The 23,037-nt window shown below is 40.8% G+C and overlaps 1 protein-coding gene across 6 annotated transcripts in view; it reads right to left on the minus strand.

Moving 5' to 3' along the window:
- CSMD3 (CUB and Sushi multiple domains 3) overlaps positions 1–22,432 on the minus strand; it is a 703,323-nt gene extending 680,891 nt beyond the window's left edge. For 5 of the 6 annotated variants that reach the window (XM_080578052.1, XM_080578051.1, XM_080578050.1 and 2 more), the window contains exon 1: positions 21,477–22,432. In XM_080578052.1, the coding sequence (XP_080434178.1) occupies positions 21,477–21,654 (178 nt within the window). In that variant the 5' untranslated portion in view covers positions 21,655–22,432. The remainder of the gene's footprint in view (positions 1–21,476) is intronic. The other variant, XM_080578054.1, reaches the window with a different exon arrangement.
- Positions 22,433–23,037: the final 605 nt, after the last annotated feature.

Genomic DNA, 23,037 nt, shown 5'->3' on the forward strand with positions numbered 1-23,037 from the left:
ATTTTGGCAATGTTGTTCTGTCAGTTCCCAAACAGTACTGTAACATATTAATAGCTCCACTACTGAAAAATCAGTAAGATGTCCGCTTAAATCCCCTCAAAGTAGAGAGAAACCAAGCATTTCCTAACAGTTTTTCTAAAGAGAGCTTTTTTTTCTTTCTTTTTTTTTTTGTCCTAGTGTAAAATCTAGTTCCCAGAAATTTAGCTTTACAACTTGTATTAGTGAAACACAAAAATAAAAATGATCAAATAGTTGGAAATATGGGAATAAATCCTTCAATATAGTTTGATCTTAAACTTCAGGTTTTTTTGCACAGTCTACACTGGAATTGGACCACCGAGCTTCTCAGAACAGTTATAATAAAAACCACTGCTATTTCTCAATGTGCAGATGCTAGATGATAGTAGATGATAGTCTTTTTTACTTTACTTATGTGACTGAGAAAAATAAATCCTACAATAATAACCCTAGAAAGGGCATATACATATTTTTATGAATAATTATTCATGATTTCCATCTGTTTAAAGTAATTAAAGCAGATGATATTTGACTGCAAGTTATTATTTTTGTAATTTCTTTAGCAAAGGACAGCTGCAGTTCCCTTGAACCCAATGTCTTATATAACTGTAAAAAACTGAAGACTTTGAAGTACATGTCAAACTAGAATGTATAACTTGATTTTTCAGCAACCTATAAGTAAATTACAAATCAAAGTAGCTGAGGTTTTGCTGACCTAGCAATAATGAAGTTGTTTAAAAGAGAAATTCTCTTTTTCATTCCCCTGTAAGAAGCCAGTTATTTTTGTTTGGAACTGTGCATATTGTGTTATACTAATATGTATTAATTTTGTATTCAAAGATGAAACTAAACTAATGAAAATTCTGTATGGAGAAGACTGGAATAGCTGTTAATGCAGCTTTTGGCAACAGTAAATTACAAAAATAACCAGGTCAAAAATGTCTCTATGCTTCTGTAACATCAGAGAAATTCTCAAGCTTTGAGATTACAATCAAAACATTATCTGCACTGTAGGAACACTCTTTTCTTAAATCAGATCTAAATGAAAGAGCGATAAACATAAACCCTACTTCCATTCAATCCAGGCATGCATCGAACTTACGAATACCTAATTTACACATAACATTATGTAAAATGCATTTGGGATTGTTTTTTGGTTTTTTGTTTGTTTGTTTGTTTTAACACATATGAATAAACTTAGAGATATAGTTTAAGGATGAACATATGTGAGTTTTATTATGATACATCTGTCTTGAACTAAACTAATGCCAAACAGTACCAGAAGTCTTAGAATTGCTATGAACTTGTGTTAAACACATTAAATTGTTTTGTATAAAACCCACAAAAATAAAAATTTCCCATGAGCCTATACAGAGTTTGCAAAATATGTGGCGGGATAATCATGAACAAAATTGTTAACATTGTTGTCCTTTCTTCATGGAGAGCAAAAATCTTCTCTGGCTTGATAGAGGGTATTGTATGCGAGTTAAATAAGATTGGAAGAAGTTATACAGGAGAGGGTTTCTTCTGGTTTAACACAATTGTGTCCCCAGGCACAGAGAACATTAGAACGTCTGTTGAGGCAGAACATTTCTGTGGACTCCCTTTAGTTTGTATCTCTCTTACTGGAGGAACAAACACCAGGTTTTGATGGAATGATGTGTTGAAGCTCAAAAAATTATCTCTAAATCCTTCTAGTCCAATAATTAGGACTCTTCAAAAGCACTTTGAACAATAATGTTATTAATTATGAAATTATATTCTTATTTTCTTATTTTATTTTTATATCAAAACAAAGTACTGAATGAATCATATACATAAGAAAATTTTCCACTCAACAGCATCTGAAATGTTTCGTTTTCATCCATTTATTACAGTACCGATACTATCTGATTTCATAACAGGTCCAACCAAACAATTTTTGTCCCTTTGATTTTATTTTTTTTTCATACAAGAAACAAATTCAAAGCTTTTGCACAGCTTTACATCTCTACGTTCTCTTGTGTACTGTAGTTTTGTGTATTTATCTCTTCTCTTGAGTAAAGAATCTTTATTTAAAACTACAAAATCTTGCAACTTTTATGAAACTTTCCATTTAAATTTCTCCAGACTCATATTTGTATTCTTCTGTTGAACGTGTTATATTGTTTATCTAAAATGTTTCCATCAGCTCTAAATTAAATTGCAGCTATCTTGATAAAGAGGTAGTTTCCTTTTGTACAGCACTAAGGAAGTCTTTATACATGGCAAGCACCACCAGCACAGCTGTGTAATTTGTCATTCAGCACTGAGTAGTCAACACACCTTCTAAAAGAGTCACTTTACCCTAACATTAGAAGCAGCTACCTTTGAGATTAAGCAGTACTATTATTTAATAAATCACAGAAATGCCCCTCAGAAGATTAGGAAGGGAGGTGTAGAAGGTTATTTAACATACTCTGCTTAGAGAATTTAGATAGCAGACTGTAATTATCCAAATTGGAATTTAGCCAGGAGATGAAGGCTAATAACAATATTCTGTGAAAAACACCATGCAATCTTTCAGGACCAGACAGACCAGCAACATATCATCTGAAATATGGCAACTTCAACAGTTCAATGTCTTTAACACTTTGTCTACAACAGTAGTTCAGTTCGAATTCTAAGAAAAATAAATGCTTCCAACTAAATCAGCTCTACTTCCTGCAACTCCAGATTTTTTCTAGAAGTCTCTTATTAATATACTAAGTAATCTTCGCCTACTTCAGAAGCATCATAAAAAGTGTTCTGATTAATCCCACAAAGTATTTATGACTCTTCTGTGTAATGGAGAAAGCAACATATACAAGCCTCTTCTCCCATGATTTAGGTGTTTGACCTCATGAGGTTGAGTGCTTGTAAGTCAGATGTTGCAGAGCTGAGATGAACTTATTGCTGTTCCTCTGACCCTTCTTTCAAGGGATAACTAATAAGATATCAGGTCCAAAACAGGAGTTCGGAAATATAGGTTAGGTCCCATGTTCCACATACTTCATACAGAAGAGAATTAAATTCCACTAGCATTGACTACAGCTAACGTGCTATGGGCTGGGATTTCTGTGGGCTGCCAAAGAGGGCCTTCAGGAAAGAGACACATGGGAAACTCCATCCATAGATTTACACTCTTACTTCAATTAGGCACCTCTGAAATTTTGATTACAAGCCTAACTCTTTGTACTGGTCCATCATGCTTGGGCCTTCGCGTTTCTTCCAAGCACCGTAAGTGACTGAACTAATCTCCGTATTGCATGGTGACTATAGCTCTTGCTCGGTGTCTTTTTATGGATCTATATTTTTTGTATTAAATTTTATGAAAGGAGGTGTGAGTATTACTCTCACTAAATATCTGGTTAAAGCTCTCATCCAGCAAAAGGAAATTCTGGTTACAAAACCACTGATCAGAATAACTAATCTTTTAAAAAATTTCGTCACTGTAAGCATACAACAGCCTTAACAAACCTCTCTACCAAATGTTATTGAAGAAAATGAGTTACCACAGCATGGGCAGAAAGATGATTTTATGTACTTAAAGTTGATTAAAGGATAAGAATTGGAGTAGGGCTTAATTGCTTGGACAATGAAGACAAAAGTGGGGTTGTCCCAGGATCAATGACGGGATAAGTTTTTCTCCATATCTTCATCTGCAATAGATTAATGAGTAAGAAATGAAATTTGCAAGACTAGGGTTGAAGCTAAGGTCCTTTGAGGAGTCAAATGACATATCAATGTTGAGGTACTCCAGAATGCCCTCACAAAAGGGCAAAAGAGTGTGAAAATGTGTAAGTGGGTAAGTCAGTTTTAGAGTAGATTAATATGCATATATATACATATAAATCTAAATAATACCTGCACAATACTGAATTTAGAACTTAAAGTTTCAGTTCCAGAGTCATCATTTGTACTTCTCTGAAATCACTAACTTAATGTCATCAATGGAACCTGACATCCCCTTACATCCCCCACACAGCATATTAGGCATGATCAGAAAGAGTAGTGAAAAGGTATCATTTATCCCCTACAGAAAACCCTGAGACACCCATATCTTGAGTACTGCCTGGAGTACTAATCTCTACATCTCAAGAAGGGCAAAGAGAAGATGCAGAGATAAAGACTGAAGAAGATACAGAGATAGGCAAGTAGCTGAGCTTGTAACTGAAGCAACTGCTTTATGAAGAGAGAGTAAAAGTCCAGGAGTGTTTTTGCAGAACATGGCAGTTTGGAAAGAAGGTATTGGAGGATTATATTCCTCTGTTTTGCCTCTGGATACATTTTTTGAGTTTTGCCAGTCCTTGATGTGGAAGCTCTGGAGAAACAGATTTCATCCTCACAGCAAACCACAGAGGCCAAAAATCCTAGAGGACATTCTGTTTACATGAGGGGCTACTGTGCTGTGATGTTTTTTTGTTTGTTTGTTTTGTTTTTTTCTGCAGGGACAGGTGTGTGCCCTGACCAGCAAACAGAGATTGTTTGGCTATGGGACAAGGATTGTCTATCTAATCAGTCTCTGCAAAGTAAAAGTTATCTAGTTTTTCAGGTGGTTAAAACCTGGCCAAGTTTTGGAAGATTTTCACAGAGGAATGAAAGCGACACTGAAAACAAACAAACAAAACAACCTAACAACCAACCAAACAAAAACACTTCCAAAGAATCTGCAGAAACCTCTACTCCAAGGATGGTTGTGGTGGTTTTACCCTGATGGGGAGCAGGCACTACAACGGCTCTCTCACTCAACTTGCACAAAGGAACAGGAGGAGAAAATATGATGGAAAGGGCTCAAAGGTTGAAGTAAAGACAGGAAGATTACTCAATGATTATCATCATGGGCAAAATAGACTCAACATAGGGAGGTTAATATAATTTATTGCCTATTACTAGCAGACTAGTGCACCCTCAGCAAGTTTGCAGATGACACCAAGCTGAGTGGTGCAGTTGATACTGCAGAAGGAAGGGAAGCCATCCAAAGGGACCTGGACAAGCTTGATAAGTGGGTCTGCATAAACCTAATGAGGTTCAACAAGTCTAAGTGCAAGGTGATGTAACTGGTTTGGGGCAATCCCAGACACAAGTACAGACTAGGAGAAGAACTCATTTGAGAGCAACCCTGCAGAGAAGGACTTGGGAGTTCTAGTGGATGAAAAGCCTAACATGAGCCAGCTGTATGTGTTTGAAGCCTACAAGGCCAACTGCATTCTGTGTTGCATCAAAAGAGGAGTGGCCAGCCTGTCAAGGGAGGTGTTTGTCCCCCTCTACTCCGCCCTTGTGAGGCCTCACTTGGAGCACTTGGAGTACTACATCCAGGTCTACGACCCCCAGCACAAGAACGATGTTGACCTGTTAGAATGGGTCCAGAGGAGGGCCACGATCAGAAGGCGGGAATACCTCTCCTATGAAGAAAGCCTGAGAGAGCTGGGGGTGTTCAGCTTACAGAAGAAAAGGCTCTGATGTGATCATATTGCAGCTTTTCAATATTTAAAGGGGGCTTACAAAAAAGATGGAGAGCAACTTTTTGCTCAGTTAGATAAAGATAGGACAAGGGGGAATGGTTTTAAACTAAAAGAAAGGATATTTAGATTAGAGGTTAGGAGGAAATTCTTCACTCAGAGGGTGGTGAGGCACTGGAACAGGTTGCCCAGAGAAACAGTGGATACCCCACCCCTGGAGGTGTTCAAGACCAGGTTGGATGAGGCCCTGGGCAACCTGATCTAGTGGGTGGCATCCCTACCTATGGCAGGGAGAATGGAACCACATGATCTTTAAGGTCCCTTCCAACCCGAGCCATTCTATGATTCTATGTTTCTATGATTCTGTGATTGATTCTGTGATTCTGTGACTAGAACAGTGAGAAATTAAAAGCAAACTAAACATTTCTTCTCGCCCTATCCACACTCTTCTATGTACTTCCCCCAGGCAGCGCAGGGGAATAAGGGCACAATGGTGATTAAGGTCAGCCTGTAATACTTTGTGTCCGGTGCTCCTTCAAGATTACTCTCCTGCTCCAACATGGGGTCCCTCCCACAGGATGCCGTCCTTCCTGAACTGATCCTGCATGGGCTTCCCACAGGCAGCAGCTCTTCGAGAACTGCTCCACATGGCTCCGTACCACGGGGTCCATCCATCAGGAGCACACTGCTCCAGCACGGGTCCCCCACGGGCGGCAGCTCCCTCCAGACCCCCTGCTCCTGCGTGGGCTCCTCTCTACAGGCTGCAGCTCTGGCCCAGGGCCTGCTCATGTGGGGGCTCTCCATGGGCCGCAGCCTCCTCCAGGCCACATCCACCTGCTCCACCAGGGGCTCCTCCACAGGCTGCAGCATGGAGATCTGCTCCGTGTGGGACCCATGGGCTGCAGGGGGACAGCCTGCTCCACCATGGGCCTCTGCACAGGCCTCAGGGGAACTTCTGCTGCATGTCTGGACCACCTAGTATTTTGTATTTAGTATTTACACCTAGTATTTAGTATTTTGGCAGAGAAATATTATTTTATATATTTGTTGTTGAGTGGGTTTTGCTTGGTTTTTTTTGTTTGTTTTTTGTTTTGCCATTCCATGTCAGTAAGAAATTTATTCAATAATTAATTCTTTATTGCTAAATTAAAAATGATCTACATGGATCTGTTTACCCATACCTTATCAGAAAGGTGAATCAAAAAGACTGAAAATTTGATGTTAAGTTAAACTTTTAAACACAACTAGTTGATTTTACAGTGCTACAGAAAGGGCTGCTTTTTTTTTTTTTTTTTTTTTTAATAATTTCTTGTCACTTCTGCCTCCATACGTGAATGTCTAGAAGAGAATACAGAATTGGTACAGTTTAGCATTTCCAGCATAAAATTCCTTTTTTCCTCCTTTCAAGAATTTGTATATTTAACTCCACTGTGAAAGATTAGACAGATAAAGAAGCTTTCAGCAGAATCACAATACAGGTAATTACGGGTCTGTCAGCATTTCCATTATGAAATCCATTTAGCATTAAGGGCTTAGCATTTTTCCATCATTTTAGAAAATGTCAAACTGAAAGCTGGTATGCAGATTAGCTGCCTGGATGCAAATTTGTTTATACAAAATATTTAAATCTGCTCAGCTGCTTTTGATTTAGAGATCAGCCAGAAACTTTAAACTCTGAGGGTTTCTCCTATGTTTCTGCCAACTTCTAGAACAGATCACAGTTAGATAAATAAATAAATAAATAAATAAAGGAATTTCTTAATAAAATGTAGACTCGTCTTCTAAAGTTTTCAAATTATTTACTTTAGGTTGTAAAATGGAATTTAGAATTTCTTCTCATTTTGCAGCTCTGGTCTTTCTCCTGCCATCTTTATAAATTACTAATGAGTTACAATAGTATTCCAACACCATAATAAAACCTGATTGTAATCTTAAAATCTGAGACAATTTGTTTTAGAATTCACTTAAACTCCCATCATATGATAGTGAGCAGGAAAGGACCAAAGCCTGTAAGGTTTTGAAGAGGGTCAGCAGCTTAATCCACTGACTCTAGTTCCATGAGTGTATGGCCGAAAAGAATCTGATGGAGTTACTGTTACAGATCAACTGATACAGATTTTCAGTTTCATAAGTTTAGTCTCATGTATGGTACCAGAAATTATGTAGTTGTCATATCCTAAATAAACTCCTCTGTATTGAAAGGAGGGTTTGTGTGTTATAACTATGAGCTCTGTTCAGCTAAAAGGAGAAATTGAACCACTAACAGAAACATGAAGTAGAAAAATATTATTAATTTAGTAGGAAATAACAAACCAAGTTTGCAAAATATGAATGATAATGGGCATATATAAGATACTGATAAGAGATGAGCAATCACGAAAAATGACACAACTCCTAAAAAAATGTGCAGTGATCCAAATGTGCCTGTCAAAGAATGGGAACATAGCCCCAAGCAACCTGTGAAATAAAAGCACAAGAATGTGTGGTATAAAAGACATGGTGCATATAAACTTTGTGCAAATAAAGCATGGAAGAAACAGATAAGGAGAAAATGATTGATCAGCTAAATATATCCAAACAGGTTTCCTCAAAGGATATTCAGTCATTACCATGAAGAAAAAGTACTTCACAAAACATACCCCAGATAACATTAAAGTACAGCAATACATTCAGAAGTAACTCTGCAGATTCCTCAGTGATGATTCAATGTTAATTGTGATGTGCACTACATTTTAAAATAAATGATCCATTTCCATATAGTTACCTTAAATTTACACGAAATTCTAACAAGCATGACTTCTTAATAATGACAGAGTTTCTACTAAAAAGATTCTCTCCTTAGCTGATATCAGTGGGATTCTCTGACTCTTTACATGAGACTTTTGTGTTAACTCAGCTGCCAATGCATTTTAAGATGACTGGTACAAGAGGCCCCAAAGAGAGCAATTTGGAAGAGTAACTTCCACAAGTCAGATATATAGCAGACTCTCTTGATTTCACTGAAATGTTCAGAATTAATCTTGAAACAAGCAGGTAGCAGAATCCCTAGAATTCTGGCCCTGTGTCACAATATGTGATTTTTTGCCTTTTCTATTTATTTATGTATTTACATAGCTAAGATACACTCTAGAGTCTGACCATTCCAGAACAATAACATCAATAAAGAATGTAAGAGCGATGTTAGATCTGAAAAATTTCCCTTACCATGTTACAGAAACAGTTTCATTACATACATTAGAGTTTGAAAAATAGAGAAGATGCATTCTAGATTTCCAAAATTTACTAAGAACTACCTCAGTTCTAACCATCCGATTTTATGGTGTTTATTTCAATGCAAGCAAGGTTTTTATCTTTAAGTTACTGTTAGGTTTTGATGACTGTATTCATGTTATACAAAGGTCCTTTAAATTGAGGTAAAAGGGTTTACCCCTTACATTATTTTGTTTATGAAGAAATAGTCATGTACAAAGAGAATAAACTAAAGAATGTGAAAAAAAATGTAACCGATACTCTACTTTTCCAATCTTGCCTTCCTGCAGACAATTTAAATTCCAAAGAACATGCTAAAAAAGTTAATAATCTATGACTGCAAGGCTGGGAGGATATTCAATTTCCTAACAGATTGACCTTAGATTGTTATTACTTTGGGCCACAAAAGGACTTAACAAATGACATATAAACTGAAGGGAACTTTCTATATTCTACTGCAGGCTTTATGTTTTTGGAACTTCTCCAGTAATGCTTGTGGAGTGGGAAGAGAGTTTGAAAAGGGAGCCCAGAAGTGCAGGGGAAGCTAGATAAACTGGGAAAAATTCCAGGAGCTAACTGATAAGCTAAAATTTGAGTGTAGTGGAAAATATACAGATAGAGATTAGGTGGATTGGGGGTGGGGGGTGGGGATTTTTTTATATTTTCTGGTGGGTAATAATTTAAAGTTAGCTGAAATTAGTTCAGAAACTCACACAAATTTCAAACATATGCAGTTGTAGTAGTAAAGAGATTTAGGATTTTTAGAAGTATATACTTATGAAAATGATGTAGGCAGGAATGCAGGAGTCACTAAGGTTGTTGAACTCGTACTACATTAAACATTGATTCTGATGCTCATTGCTCTTTCAGATAAATAGCTTGGAGAAGAATAAGTTTGTCAGGATGTTTATAAAAATCACTGTGTCTTATATGGTTGATTGTTGCAACTTTCCACTGCCAACAATGAAAATGCTAATAAAATATATCTCACCTATTTGTCATAGGAAACTTATCCTTGCATGAGAGGATATGAGACTGCTAGCACTGTATCTATGAAAAACATAATAATGCTACTTTAATCTAGTGTCAATTATATTTTTCTTTTCACATAAAGTGGTTGAAAATTAAACTTTCTCAATAATTTCTCTACTTGGGTAGAATATTTGGCCTCTGAAGAAGTATAATAACATTCACATTCTTACAAGATGTCTATAATTGCTATATGGAGAACATGGTTGAATTTATGATATATGAAAGTTCATTAAATAGAATATATAAAAACCTCTAAAGAAATGTTCTCCCAAATGTCAGAGGTATTTCATTTTCCCAGGAAGGAGTTGCCAAGATTGAAATAAAGGGTAAAGTGGGGATATTATCAAAATCTCTGAAGCTAATAACTATGTGAATTGTGTGAGGGAAATGATTCCCCCCCTTTAAAAGAGCTCACAGTCACAGAGAGGAGCAGCATTCAAGGAGAATTCTGAATAAAAGTGGCAGATACACTGAATGGTGATATGGAAAGGGGAAAGTGATGATGTTTGTGTTAGTTTTCAAATGAAATATCACTCCAAGAAACTGAACAATAAGCAGTCAATTCTCCTTATTGGAGAACTCCTTTTGGTTGTAAGAGGACAATTTTCCAAAGAGATATTTTTTGTAAATAATGTGAATGCTGTAAAAATCTTAGTAATTTTAGCAATAGTCCTATAATTGCTGTGAGTATTGCAAAAACATTCACTTGGTAAAGTACAACTTGTATTGTGCTACTTCACTACAGAATGATGAAAATTCTCTATTTAGATATGCACTATATTGATGTAAATATTTTGGTGAAAATATCTTCATCCTGTCCTTTCAGTTCCACATTATGAATTATACTTACTTCTTTTACTGTGCTCATTAAAAATCCCAAGTCATGCACAAAGCGTTGCTAAGATTGGTAGCAGTAGTCATATGACTGAAGTAGATTAAATTCATCAGAGAAATATTGGTGAGCACAGGTGTGCTTAAGGGAAAATACACAGGATGAACATAGTCATGAATTAAGCATAGGTTCTTCTTCATAGCATATACAGCTACAGATGCTGGCTATCAGAATTGCTGGTGTGCACACATTTGCATGTATGCTTGTGTGTGTGTCTGTGTTCCCACACGCTCCCGTTTAATTCACACATATCTGGAGGTCCATTAAAAAGGCAGTTTTTACTTCAGAGTATGTATGGTGACTGAAGACCTAGTCTCCTTTTTCCTTCCTCAAGCTTAGTTTAATCAGGTGGGCCTTCCAACAGTCAGGATTTGGACTTTTTTTTTTTCTTCCCTAGACTATTTTAGTTCTTGTAATTTCAGTTCAATATGTTACATGTTTTTAGACTATGAGATGGTGGAAACTAAAAAGAACATTCTAGCAGTAGATAAATACAACAAAATAAATGAGGAAATTATTCCCTGGTTTTCTTACTTGATTTTGCTAGCTTATTTAGCATTTTCAAATGTAACTGCATATCTAGTGTATGTGATAATCCAATAAAAGTAAAAACAAATTGCATTAGTAATTAAATTTGAAAGCATTCTAAACCGAAATCTATTTTTTTTTTCAGTTCCTACCTATTCCTCAGCAGCTATTAGCAGCCTTCTGCAGATTCAGAAATGTTTTACTGGAGAACAAAAATGTAATCAGGAATGCTGAAAACAGGTTGCAAAATGGCTGTAATTCAGCTCGTCTCCTGACAAAAAACCATGAGTATTTTGTGGCTTCAAGGACTACAGCTGACACACTGTCAGCATAGTACTATTACATTGAATCTGGTGAACTGATCCCCAGAAGTGCTGACATGATGATTAATAAAATATAGAAAAAGAAAACATTTCCTGATAGTATGCATATATATAACCTGTTTCCTTTAAACAGAATAGTAAACAATTTACTTTTGCAACTTTATATTTATAATGCAATGTGAGTTTTCCAAAGTACATTTCTTTTGTAAATTTCTAATGCATTGTGAAGAACCTGACCTCCATTATAATTTGTATTTCTAAGTCAAATGAAGTATATGTACATAAAAATGTAATTCAAAACTCAGTACAAAAAGAAGCAGAAGCAAATCTATTTTCAAAGTTCATATTCTGGGCTCTCTTGTTGATTTCCCTGGATGTGTTCAAGACCAGGTTAGATGAGACTTTGAGCAACCTAATCTAGTGGGTGGTGTCCCTGACCATGGCAGGAGGGTTGGAAATAAATGATCTTTAAGGTCCCTTCCAACCTGAGACATTCTATGGTTTCAATGGGCTCAATAATAGGCAGTTTAGAAACTACTTTTATACCCATTTTATAACTTTCATTCACCTTTGCATCAAAACTGCTATACATAAGCAAAAATGCAACTTTCAGTTTACACTTCTGAAAAAAAAAATAGTTTAAATTAGATCAAGCTTCAATTCTCAAAGAAAATTACACAGAAATCAAGGAAACTAAATATAGTAGACTATGAATTTCTCGTAGGTCAGATTGAAATAGTGGAGGAAAGGTTTTGTAATTTGAGAGTTATATCTCAAAAGTACATTGTAACAAGAAAAGTACTCTGCATTTATGTAGTTCATTTTAACTAAGGACTCCAAACTGCACTTGCACATATCCACTAGCTGTGTTTGATCACAGTTCAATATGAAAATAACGATCATAGAGGTATCATTTTAAGTTACTGAAATACAGCCACCTTTGAGATGTGATGCCAGTCTCTTTAAATGACAATAACAGTATTAAAGTAAAAGAAAATAGCACAGATTTTTTTTTTTCTATATTTGAAAGGTGATTTTGAAGGTTCTACTAAAAACAGTTTTATAAACAACAACAACTATATTTTGGTAAAACTTTCCTAAATCAGCTTCCATATATAATTGTCAGTTAATTACAATTGTCAGTGCTAGGATTGGCAACTAGTGTTACCAAAAGCACCAATAATCTTTTAATCAAGCTTTTCTCCTAACATTTGCTAGATGTCACTACTTGCTCTTTCATTTTTTTAGTGCAACCAGATATAACTTACTTCTGAGACTGGGAATACACAAAAAAGTAAGATTAAGTATACTGTTTCTCACAATATCCTTCTGGACAAAATGTACAGCATACAGCTTGACAAAAACATAACATAATGGAAGAACAACTGTCCGATGGGACAAGCTAAAAGGGTTATAGTAAATGGGGTTACATCGGGCTGGTGGCCAGTCACTATTTGGGTTCCACGGGGCTCCATTTTAGGGCCAGTTCTCTTTAATGTTTTCATAAATAATCTGGATGCAAGACTCAAATACATACCTAGTAAATTTGCAGGTGATACTAAATTAGGAGAAGCTGTTGACTCCCTCAAACATTGAGAAGCTTCGCAGCAAGGTCTTGACAAATTAGAGTGCTGGGCAAACACCAACCATATGAAAGTTACCAAGAGTAAGTCCTTAATTCTGCACCTGGGAAAGGGTAATCCTAGATATATGTACTGACTGGGGAATGAGAGTCTGGAGAGCAGCCTCCCAGAAATGGATCTGGGGTTTCTGGTGAAGAGTAAGTTGGATATGAGTCAACAGTGTGCCATGACAGCCGAAAGGGCCAACAATATCCTGAGGTGCATCAGGTACGGCATAGCTAGCTGGTCAAGGAAGGTTATTGTCCCACTCTACTTTGCACTGGTGCAACCTCACCTTGAGCACCGTGTGAAGTTTTGGGCACCACTGTATAAAAAGGACATAAACCTACTAGTGCCCAAAGAAGGGTTAGGAAGACAGTGAAGGATCTAGAGGGCAAGATGTAGAGGAGCAGCTGAAGTCACTTGGTTTGTTCAGCCTAGAGAAGAAGAGACTGAGGGGTGACCTCATCGCAGCCTACAGCTTCCTCATAAGGGGAGCAGAGGGGCAGGCACTGATCTCTGCTCTCTGCTGATAGTGATAGGACCCAAGGAAATGGCATGAATCTGTGGCAGGGGAGGTAGGGTAGGGTACCAGGAAAAGGTTCTTAACTGAGAGGGTGGTTGGGCACTGGAACAGGCTCCTCAGGGAAGTGAGCACAGAACCAAGCCTAATGGAGTTCAAGAAGCATTTGGACAACACTCTCAGAATATGGTCTGATATTTGGGTGATCCTGTGTGGAGCCAGGAGCTGGACTCAATGATCCTTGTGGGTCCCTTCCATCTCAGGATACTTTAATATTCTGTGGTTCTAAGAGGTAATGGATTACTTAGGAAGCACATACACCTCAAGTTGTTACCTGCACTTTTGTAAACTAACAATGTTTTAGTTTTTGTTGAATTGATTCATAAGATAAACAAATATATGGGTATAATTTCCATATATGCATATGATATAAGTATGTGAACATCTGCATGTATACACAATTACATGAGAATTAAATCCAACAAGCCACAATACATATAGGTATAAAACTAAGAAGAGATGAAGATATGTGAAACATAAAATACAATTCAAGGTCAGAAGTGATGATTAATCATATGTATAATCCAAGCAATTACTTAGTCATTTCTGCCTTAAGCATCCAGATTCCTTTAGTCCTATAGCAAAAATAATCTGTGTTATTTACAGGCTTCAGGAGGTGAGAATTCATCATCCTGTGAAATCTTTCTTTGGTTAACTACCCTTACTATTCTGTACCTTTATTTCTATGATACAATATGAATATGACACATGATGATATGAAGCATTTTGTGGAACACGAGGGAAAATGGAATGTCTGTCTTTATACACCTGTGCTGGTTGCCTCCTTTCTCTTTGACAATTCTATGAGAGCAGCAGTTGCGCTGGAATCCCTTGCATGACTTTCCCCAAGATTTTGAGGCTCTCTCTCTATGAGTAACAATGTGCCTAAACCTATCATCATAACCATCCTAATATTTCAGACCCTGTGAAGGAGATGATTGAATTTCTACCATTTCCTTCTTTGACATTTACATGCTATTCAGCAGTTCTAATGCAAGGATTATGGAGATATAGTAAAACTTATGTGATCCATAAAAACTAGGCAGTGAAACTATACATATGCTCTTCTCCCCAAAAGTAAACAACTAAATGTAAATATCTACAAAAATTTGACATGTCTCTATGAGTGCATGTTTATTTTAAATAGTCTTCCTCACAGTCTAATATCCTTGTCCATTCCATTGCCCAAAAGAAAACTGGATGTTAGGAAGCATATATTCAACATTTTCTAATAGTATATATATATGTATATATATATATATATTAAGAGACAGACGACATCCTGTACATTAAATATCACACACCTTTCTGTTTAAGTCCAGGATTGTTTCTAAATATTCACCTTTGAATCTTTGGTAAGTGTTATTTTGTACAAAAACTGTACAATTTCACCAGGAAGGAAATGCTCCTCAGAGAAGTTGTTTGAAAGGCAATGTTTGAAAGGCTTATAAAAGAACGAGAATTTTGCAGTAAACCTTTGCATGAAAATATTCAGTCATAATGATAATTTTTATAGTCTTACAATAACAACTTTTAATGTATGTCTGTCTGATTTGTTACTTAAATATTCTTTCTTCAAATATCTCATGTAGTAAAAACTGACTTAAATTACAGGATTCTAAGAAAAAACAACACCTTGTACCAAAGTGTCTGTTCCCTGATGTTTCTTTCCTGTGAAATTGTGTTAGAGTAATCTGGTAAACTAATTTTTCACAAAGACTTTGTTCTATCATTTCAACCTTAATCATTACATCTAGAAATACAGCAGAATGATACTCATAATTAAGAAATTGTTTGAGACTTCACAACCCTGCAGAGTTAGAATGGAAGTTTTCTGTTAGGAGACAAGTCAAAATAGTTTTTGCAGCAAATCATAAAGCCTTTCCTATGTCTAAAGAAAAAATTTAATTTATGAGGTTCTATAGATTTAACATTTTACATATAACAGTAAGGTTTTTTTATAGACATTTTCCTTTGATTCATTCTGCCTCTCTGTCACAGCATTATAACATCGGACTCACTTGGCCTTGCTTCAGAAGTGCTAACTAGCTCCCCAGGCTATTACTGGAGCCAGGTGGAGTTGGAAATATTCAATACCTCTGAAAATAAGATAGATTGTGTTGAAGGCATTTTTTTTATTATTTTTTATTTTTTTTAAGGTGGGGGTAAGGGATACGAGGCTACATTATTCTTCATAACCTTTTCTCTGAAAGGGTGTTGTAATCACTCAAACTGAAACATCCTCACAGGATATTTCAAAATCTTTTAAAACATCTCTAAATAACATTACACTTTTATCTCTTTTTACTAGATCCATGTGCATTCAATAATTACAAATCTTAAATCTGGGGTATTGATCTATGTAACCCATAAAACACACTAGGTATAATACAGCCAAGTTTAATGTAACCTTCTATACTATTAAGTGCTTTCAGTCAGATACACAGTGTATAAGATGGAGGATGCATAGGAATGCAATAGTATGGAACTATGTCACAGAACTTTGTGAAGGACGAAAGTACAAATGCTAATAAAAAAAAAAAAATGGATGAAGGAGAGAGAGAATAGGTAAATGAGTGGAGCACAGGTTAATTCAAGTCTCTTCCTCACGTTCCAAAAGTACTCTGTAGCTCGGGTGGACCCCAAACTGTAGACTGCTGATATCTGGGATGATGTACCAGTCTCTCTGTACTTCTCATCTTTCCCTGAACTGCTGCTAATATTCACTGTCGGAGGCAAAGAACAGTAAAGTACATGGGTAATTCATCCTTCTGGGTTTGTTCCTACTTAAAACAAACAAATAAAACCAGACAGACTATAACTTTCTGCTGTGTTTTGGAAAAGGAAGGATTTTAAAGCACATTCACACAGTTCCTTGGGTCTTGTGGGCTGGTGCTTCCAAGTTGAAATGCTCATAACTGAGTTGAAGGTACAACACGTAACTCTTCAGCCTGATTGATTGCCTGGAGCTCCCACCCTGCTCCCACGAAGAAAGGGCTCACTGAGCTCAGGGAGAGAGGGGCTGTTTTTGTGTGTCAATACCAAAAGCAAACAAAAAGAAAGGAAACCCTAACGCTGTCTCAGAGTTGCAAACAACAGGCTTGCGGCAGTCATCGAGCTAAAAAGAGCAAAGCCAAGCGGCATTTTCCGACAGAGAAGTGTCAGGGAGCGGACTCCCTGGATGGACGGTCTCCCCGGGCGACAACGGAGGCCGCTGCCGGTGTCGCTGTCGCTGTCGCCGCCGGTGTCGCTGCTGCTGCCGCCGCCGGAGCTGCTGCCGGTGGCGGCGCGGGTGGAGCTGCCGCCGCTCGCTGCCTGCTCCGCCTTGCGACTGCTGCTGCTCTCGGAGAAAAAGCGGCAACTGCAGGCGACGTTCCTCCGGTGGCCTTTGCGGGTCCCTAACGGCAGCGGGCAGGGGAGGGACAGGCGGTCCCTGCTGCTACGGGGGGCTGCGTGTGCCTCGCTGCCACCGCGGGGAAGGGGAGGAGGAGCCGTGCGCTAGGCGGAGGGTAGAGCGGAGCCTTGTTTTAGCCCTGAATTAAGGGGAAGGCGGCGGCTGAGGGTGGGTTAACTTTGTCTGCAACCCTGCGGAACTGTGCAGCATAGGAAAAAAAAAAAAAATCCTCGCTGAGGTGCTGCCCGCAGCCCTCTGAGCAGAAGCCCTGTGTGATGTGCGTGAGCTTGTGGGAAAGAGGCACCGCAGAGGAACTGAGGGTGTGCTGAGGAGTTGAAAGGAAGGGGGACGTTGCCTCTTCTTCTGTCAGCGACTCCCAGCTCCCCTGCGTGCTTGTACACACACGCAGACACACATGCACTGAGATGCAGCGACCATCTGGAAAGCAGACAACATTAACCTACTGTTATTCGCCTCGGGGACACGGCAGGCACCTTGCCCGTGCCCCACTGAGAAGGGCCAACCACCAGTAACCCCAGAAGTCAAGCGGCTGTCAAGGAAGCAGTGGGGAGTGGTTGGCAGATCCTGAAATGATCTCTGAGAGAGCGGGGTTGAGGTGGGAATGGGGGGCAAGGGGGACCGCAAAGGTGGTTGAAACAAGTAGGGTATACTCTTTGTCTGCTAAATATTCCCACATGCCAGGTATCCATCACTCAGAAATCCTGTCCATTTTCTCATCACGTCTTCTGTCAACGAGCCATTTAAAATTTCACTGCTTCATCTCCCTTTTATTTTGAAAGCTGCCCTTGTTTCACTTGTCACAACTGCAACAGGGGAACAGAAAAACAACAGCAGAGGCAAAGCTTCATTTTAGCCAGACAGACAAAAGAGCAGATCTCTCTGCTCTGTCTTGGAGTGACAACTACACAGAAGAGACTGAGGAGTCTTGCGGTCATTTTGCCTGGTTTCCTTTCTGTTTTGCTTCTGCAAGCAGGTCACAAGCATTTTTTAAATTTCATTTGGTGAAGAGAGATGCCAAACTGAAGGGGTGCAGATATCAGTGATTTCTCTCCTAAATCCCAGGAAGCAAAGCTCACTAAAGCAGCTTGTTTCATTTTTGCAAATAAAAGAACTGTCCTGGACTGTGAAGGTTTTTGTTTGCTGCTGCTCCAAGCTTGATTTGTATCTCCTATGCCTAAACAATACTCTTTATTTCTTCTGGGGGAAGGGGGATAGGGGAAGGGGAAGAAACTCTCCTAGGTGTCTGCTGGGAAGAGCGCAGCATCCATCTTTCCCTGCAGCTGGCCACGAATGACTCTGGTTGGCACTTGCTAAGGGGTTGTTTTGTTTGTTTGGTTGGTTGTTTTCATGCCTTCTCTCATTTTTCAAAGGGGCCATTTCTTTGCTTTTTTACTGCATGTCTCTCCAAGTAAGATTATGTTGGAGATTGATCCAAGGCATAATGGGATATTGTGTAAGCAGTTAAAGGTTTTCATTAAAGAGGTATAATTAAAGAGGTATAATTCCTTATTATCTCTTATTATCGCCCCTTTTCCAGCAGCTGGTGATTTCTTTCCTCCCATTTTCTCTTTCTTGCTTCTTCCTTTTCTAATCCCTCACAAGTGCCGTTGCAGTATTCCAGAAAGGCATGAATTTTCAGATAACCGTGAAGAAATTCTGTGTCTAAATGAACACACACAAGGAAGATGTGAACATGGCTACATAATCTCCCAGGTATAGTTTAACATCTGGAACACAGAACAGTGGAAAAGCTGTGGATCAAAACTATAGAAATGGTGACAGGAAGATGATAGAATTAGGAAGGACCTGAGATGCAAATACCAAGTAAAGCTGTGCAAGTAGCCTGGAAGAGCAACAGTTTAGGTATTACAGTGTGGTGCTGGACTATGAAATAGAGGTGATCAAGCAATCAAAGATAAGTGCTAGAACATGCTTTGGTAGGGTGTGGTGAAAGGGCCTTGCCAGACAATGGTAAGGCAGATGTAGGACCCAGGCAGTCACCTTGCTCCCCACATCTGGAGTGTTTTAAATAGGCAAGTATTCATTCATTGTGTGCCTCTGCCAAGGTTTCTGGGAGCTGGTGTGCATGCTGACACAATGGGAATGTAAATCAAGGTAAAATGTATTCATTCACTGGAGTGGGGAGAGAACTAAATATAAATGCCTAAAATAGATGCAGTGCTGCAGTGAATCTAAGCCAGCTCTATGAAGCCTGGCAGCCTAGAGGAGCTCATGTCCAGGATGTGAAATCTTACTTAGCAGTCCCCCAGTTCCTGAGAGAACCCCCAGTATGAGGGAAACCTATGGAAACTGGGAGGCTCAGCAACTGGGAAACTGAAGTCTTGACACTAGGGAGGAGACTGCTTCACAGCATTTCTCTGGGACTGTGTATGGGCAGGAAGAAAAAAGGCCATTTTTGCAAATTAATTTTTTTTTGATGTTTTAGGTGCTTCATTCCAGCTTTTGCCCTCGGTACCCCCAGTTTTTTCCTTTCCTCCAAGGGCAAGGGAAGCGGCTTCTCAACAGGTGCTGTGGAAACTTGCACGGCTCCCGCGGCCATCGTAGCACGAGGAGAACCGCCCGAGCCTTTAATTCTGTAGGATGCTGCCGCCCCGCGACTCGTGCTCATAAAGCAGCTGCTTCGGCAGCAGCTCCGGAGCCACCCATTACCCCAGCGCCTCCGCACCGCACCCGCTGTGCGCCGCGGAGCGGCACTGCGCGCCTCGCAGGCGCCGAGTCTATGACTTGCAAATGATCGCACCCCGGCGCGGAGAAAGCCTTAAAGGCAAGGGGGAGCCAGGAAAAGAAATGCTCCCCACAACCCCGGGCTGGGCTAGATCGCTAGACCTCAAGAGCGGGGCAAGCGCAGAGTGCATACTGCTTCAATAGACACAAACAGGCGAAAGCTGCCTGTAATTAAAATGTTCATTAACATCGCAGGCAAGCCCCTTCGCCTCGGCTCTCGTGTCAGGATAACGTAAAACCTCTCGAGACCCCCCCGCCCCCCCACGTGAAAAACGAATCATCTTTTCCATGAGATGCAAATGGGGAGGACAAGCAGCTGCAAAGCCGTACAATAAACTGTTTCATCCAAGGCAGAGCCAGCTTGGGAAGGCACGCCTTTGAATGCCCCCCCCCCCGACCCCAAGCACACCTCCCTCCCACCCGTGCAGGCAATCTCTGTAGGCGATAAGCAAGTCTAAAAACTCGGAGAGGATCGATAATATCTATCAAATATTCTGGGAGAATGCGAGTGTGGCGGGGAGGAGGGATGAGGATGAGGAGTAGGATAAAAGGGTGATTAATCAGATATTAATCACTGGCCACAAACAAGAGAAGATTATTTCGGGTAGGCAGCCGACTGTGGGGAGTTGCAGAATAGATCCCTGAAGGCACGCGTTATGGGATCAGCACTTCACCGTTTAGCGATGCCTGTGTAATATTGGAGGTGCACGTTATTCAAGCCACGTATTTCTTCTCTTCTCTGTGCGTATCATTTCCCTTAACTGTCGATAAGCACAGACTTAGTCGAGGTATTCATACCGCTAACTAGCGGTTTCCTTTCTGCCCTCCTTTCATGAAGACAGAATCAGGAATGAAGCAAAATATCCCCGGCCCGAAAAAGGGACGGAAAAAAAAAAAAAAAAAAAAAAGACCACAGGAGACCTTAGCAGGGAAAGGGGACCAAGAGAGGGCTGAGAAAAGGTGTCGATCTTTGCACACAGCGGCAGACCATGCCTTCAAGGCTGAATTGCTAACGTACCTCTTCGACAGTCAGGGAGCCCTGCATGCATACAAACAGCTGAGCGTGAAGCGCATTTCGGGCTGCGAGAGGGCTACGCACACGCTGGGTCCTCCGTAACTTTCCCCACGCAACGGGTTAAACTAATAAGTGCATCGATACAGGCATTCCCGCAAAGAGCCCAGTTGCTCGACAGAAAAAAGAGAAATGTAGGTAATCCCCCCACAGTACGAACATCATCACCTTAAAAAAGTCACCCGACGGGATTTGCGTGAATATACACTAGTTAGAGGCTATATGAACCAACTCACGTCTCCGTTTGAGCATACTGCAAGAATATTTATTGAGCCCGAGCTCAGTCACTGCATTGAACGCCAAGCCTGGCAAAGCAAATACATTTCCTATCTCCGAAGAGAGCTCTGATTCAACTCCTTCTTTCCTCCCCGCTTTCATGATCATTTATATCTTCCCATTGCAAAGTACCCAGGGTAAAAAATATAAAATAACATATTAACACATTTTTAAATATACGTTTGTATTAGGCGAGAGCTTGAAACGCCCTGACCAAAAGCAAAGGGACCCCTAAAAATATACCCCTCAAATTCTACCCTACCTTTCACACACGAAACCATCAATAAAAAGACGAGGTTCCAAAATGTAAATCCACTTTTAATCTCCATTTTCTTCACCAGGATGAAGTCCAGCCGGCCACATTTAGTACATCCCCTTTCCCAAAAGTCTGCTAATTTCGATTCCTTTGCACGGATTTCCCCTCTGCAGATCCCTTTCATATTATTCTTGAGAGCTCCTAATTCCTATTCCTTGGCCAGGCGCAGCGGAGTTGTTGCTGTTGATGGTGCGCGGTCACAGCTCGGAGTGAATGGTGTTTCTGGGATACCACAGCAACCTTGACGAGGACTCAACCATCTCTCCAACGGGGGCACAAAGTCTCAGCTACTCTCGATCGTGTCTTTTCCTTCCCCCACCCCCCCGCTAACCCAACTCCCTGCACAGCCGAAACCCACCACAATCCTGGCTCCTTACAGCATCCACCAGGAGCCACGGAAGGGCATCTTAAAGCACAGACGCTCTCTAGAATAAACTCTAAACAATATTTGCAACTGAGATTCTTTCCCCCGCTCCCCCGTTCCCCCAAGAGGATCAATTCTGCCTAGGAAAACGGCTCGGGAAATAACGCTGTGGCGAGGTTTCTACAGACTCCGGAGCCGAACCGGCGGGGCTCATCCCTTCCGCCGCAATCAGTGTCTCGTTATTACCATTATTACCCGTGCGGTGCTCGGGGCTGTGACCGCCACCACCGCCACACACCCCCTCTCACCGCCACACGCACGCCTTTGGGCACACACCTCGCCCGGGAGCATGTGCTGCTCCGAGGGGATTTGCGGACTAATTGCTCCGCATTAATTACAGGCGGGTCTCCGGGGGGGAGGCGGCGGGCCCAGCCCCGCTCCCCGAAGGATGGGGCTGCGGCCCGGAGGGGGGGACACCCTTTGCCACCGCAGGCGGAGCAGGCGGGGCGGCAGCCCCGCGGGGGCCGAGCCGAGCCGAGCCGAGCCGAGCCGGGCCGGGAGCGGGGGGCCGGGGGCGGTGCGGCCGCGACTCTGCCAGGAAGAGCGATAGTGCCACCTAGCGGCGCTGCGCGGGGGGGCCGCGGCGATGCGCGGCGGCTTTTGGGGGGGTAGAGCCCCGGGGAAGGGCGGGGGGGCTGCGGGAGTTCGGCTTCCCTCGGCTGCCGGGCGCAAATGCCGCACAAAATGCGCGGGGCGGCGGTGTCCTCCGCGGTGGGGATCGGGCGGAGGGGGCGGGCAAGCCAAGCCCGCGGTGCGGGGGGTGCGTACGGAGGTGTGCATGCGGGTGGCTGTGCGGAGGTGTTCCAGGTGCGTGGGCGTACATGCTGTGTGTGTGCATGTGTATTTGTCGTGTGCCTGTTTGTGCTTCTGTGAAAGCCTTTTTTTTTTTTTTTTTCCTTTTTCTTCGTGGGGGTGAGTGTGTGTTTGGGTGCCTGCCTATGCGCCCGTGAGTGTTTGCATGTGTTCCTGTGTGGGTGTGTTTGTGTGATGTATGTGCTGTCGTGCTGAGTGTGTGTGGGTGTGCGTGTGTGCCTGTCAGTGCGTGTGTGTATGTGTGTGCATGCATTTGTATTTCTGTGTGCA

Source organism: Anser brachyrhynchus, assembly GCF_964034855.1.
Source record: "Anser brachyrhynchus genome assembly, chromosome: 2".
Lineage (NCBI taxonomy): Eukaryota > Metazoa > Chordata > Aves > Anseriformes > Anatidae > Anser > Anser brachyrhynchus.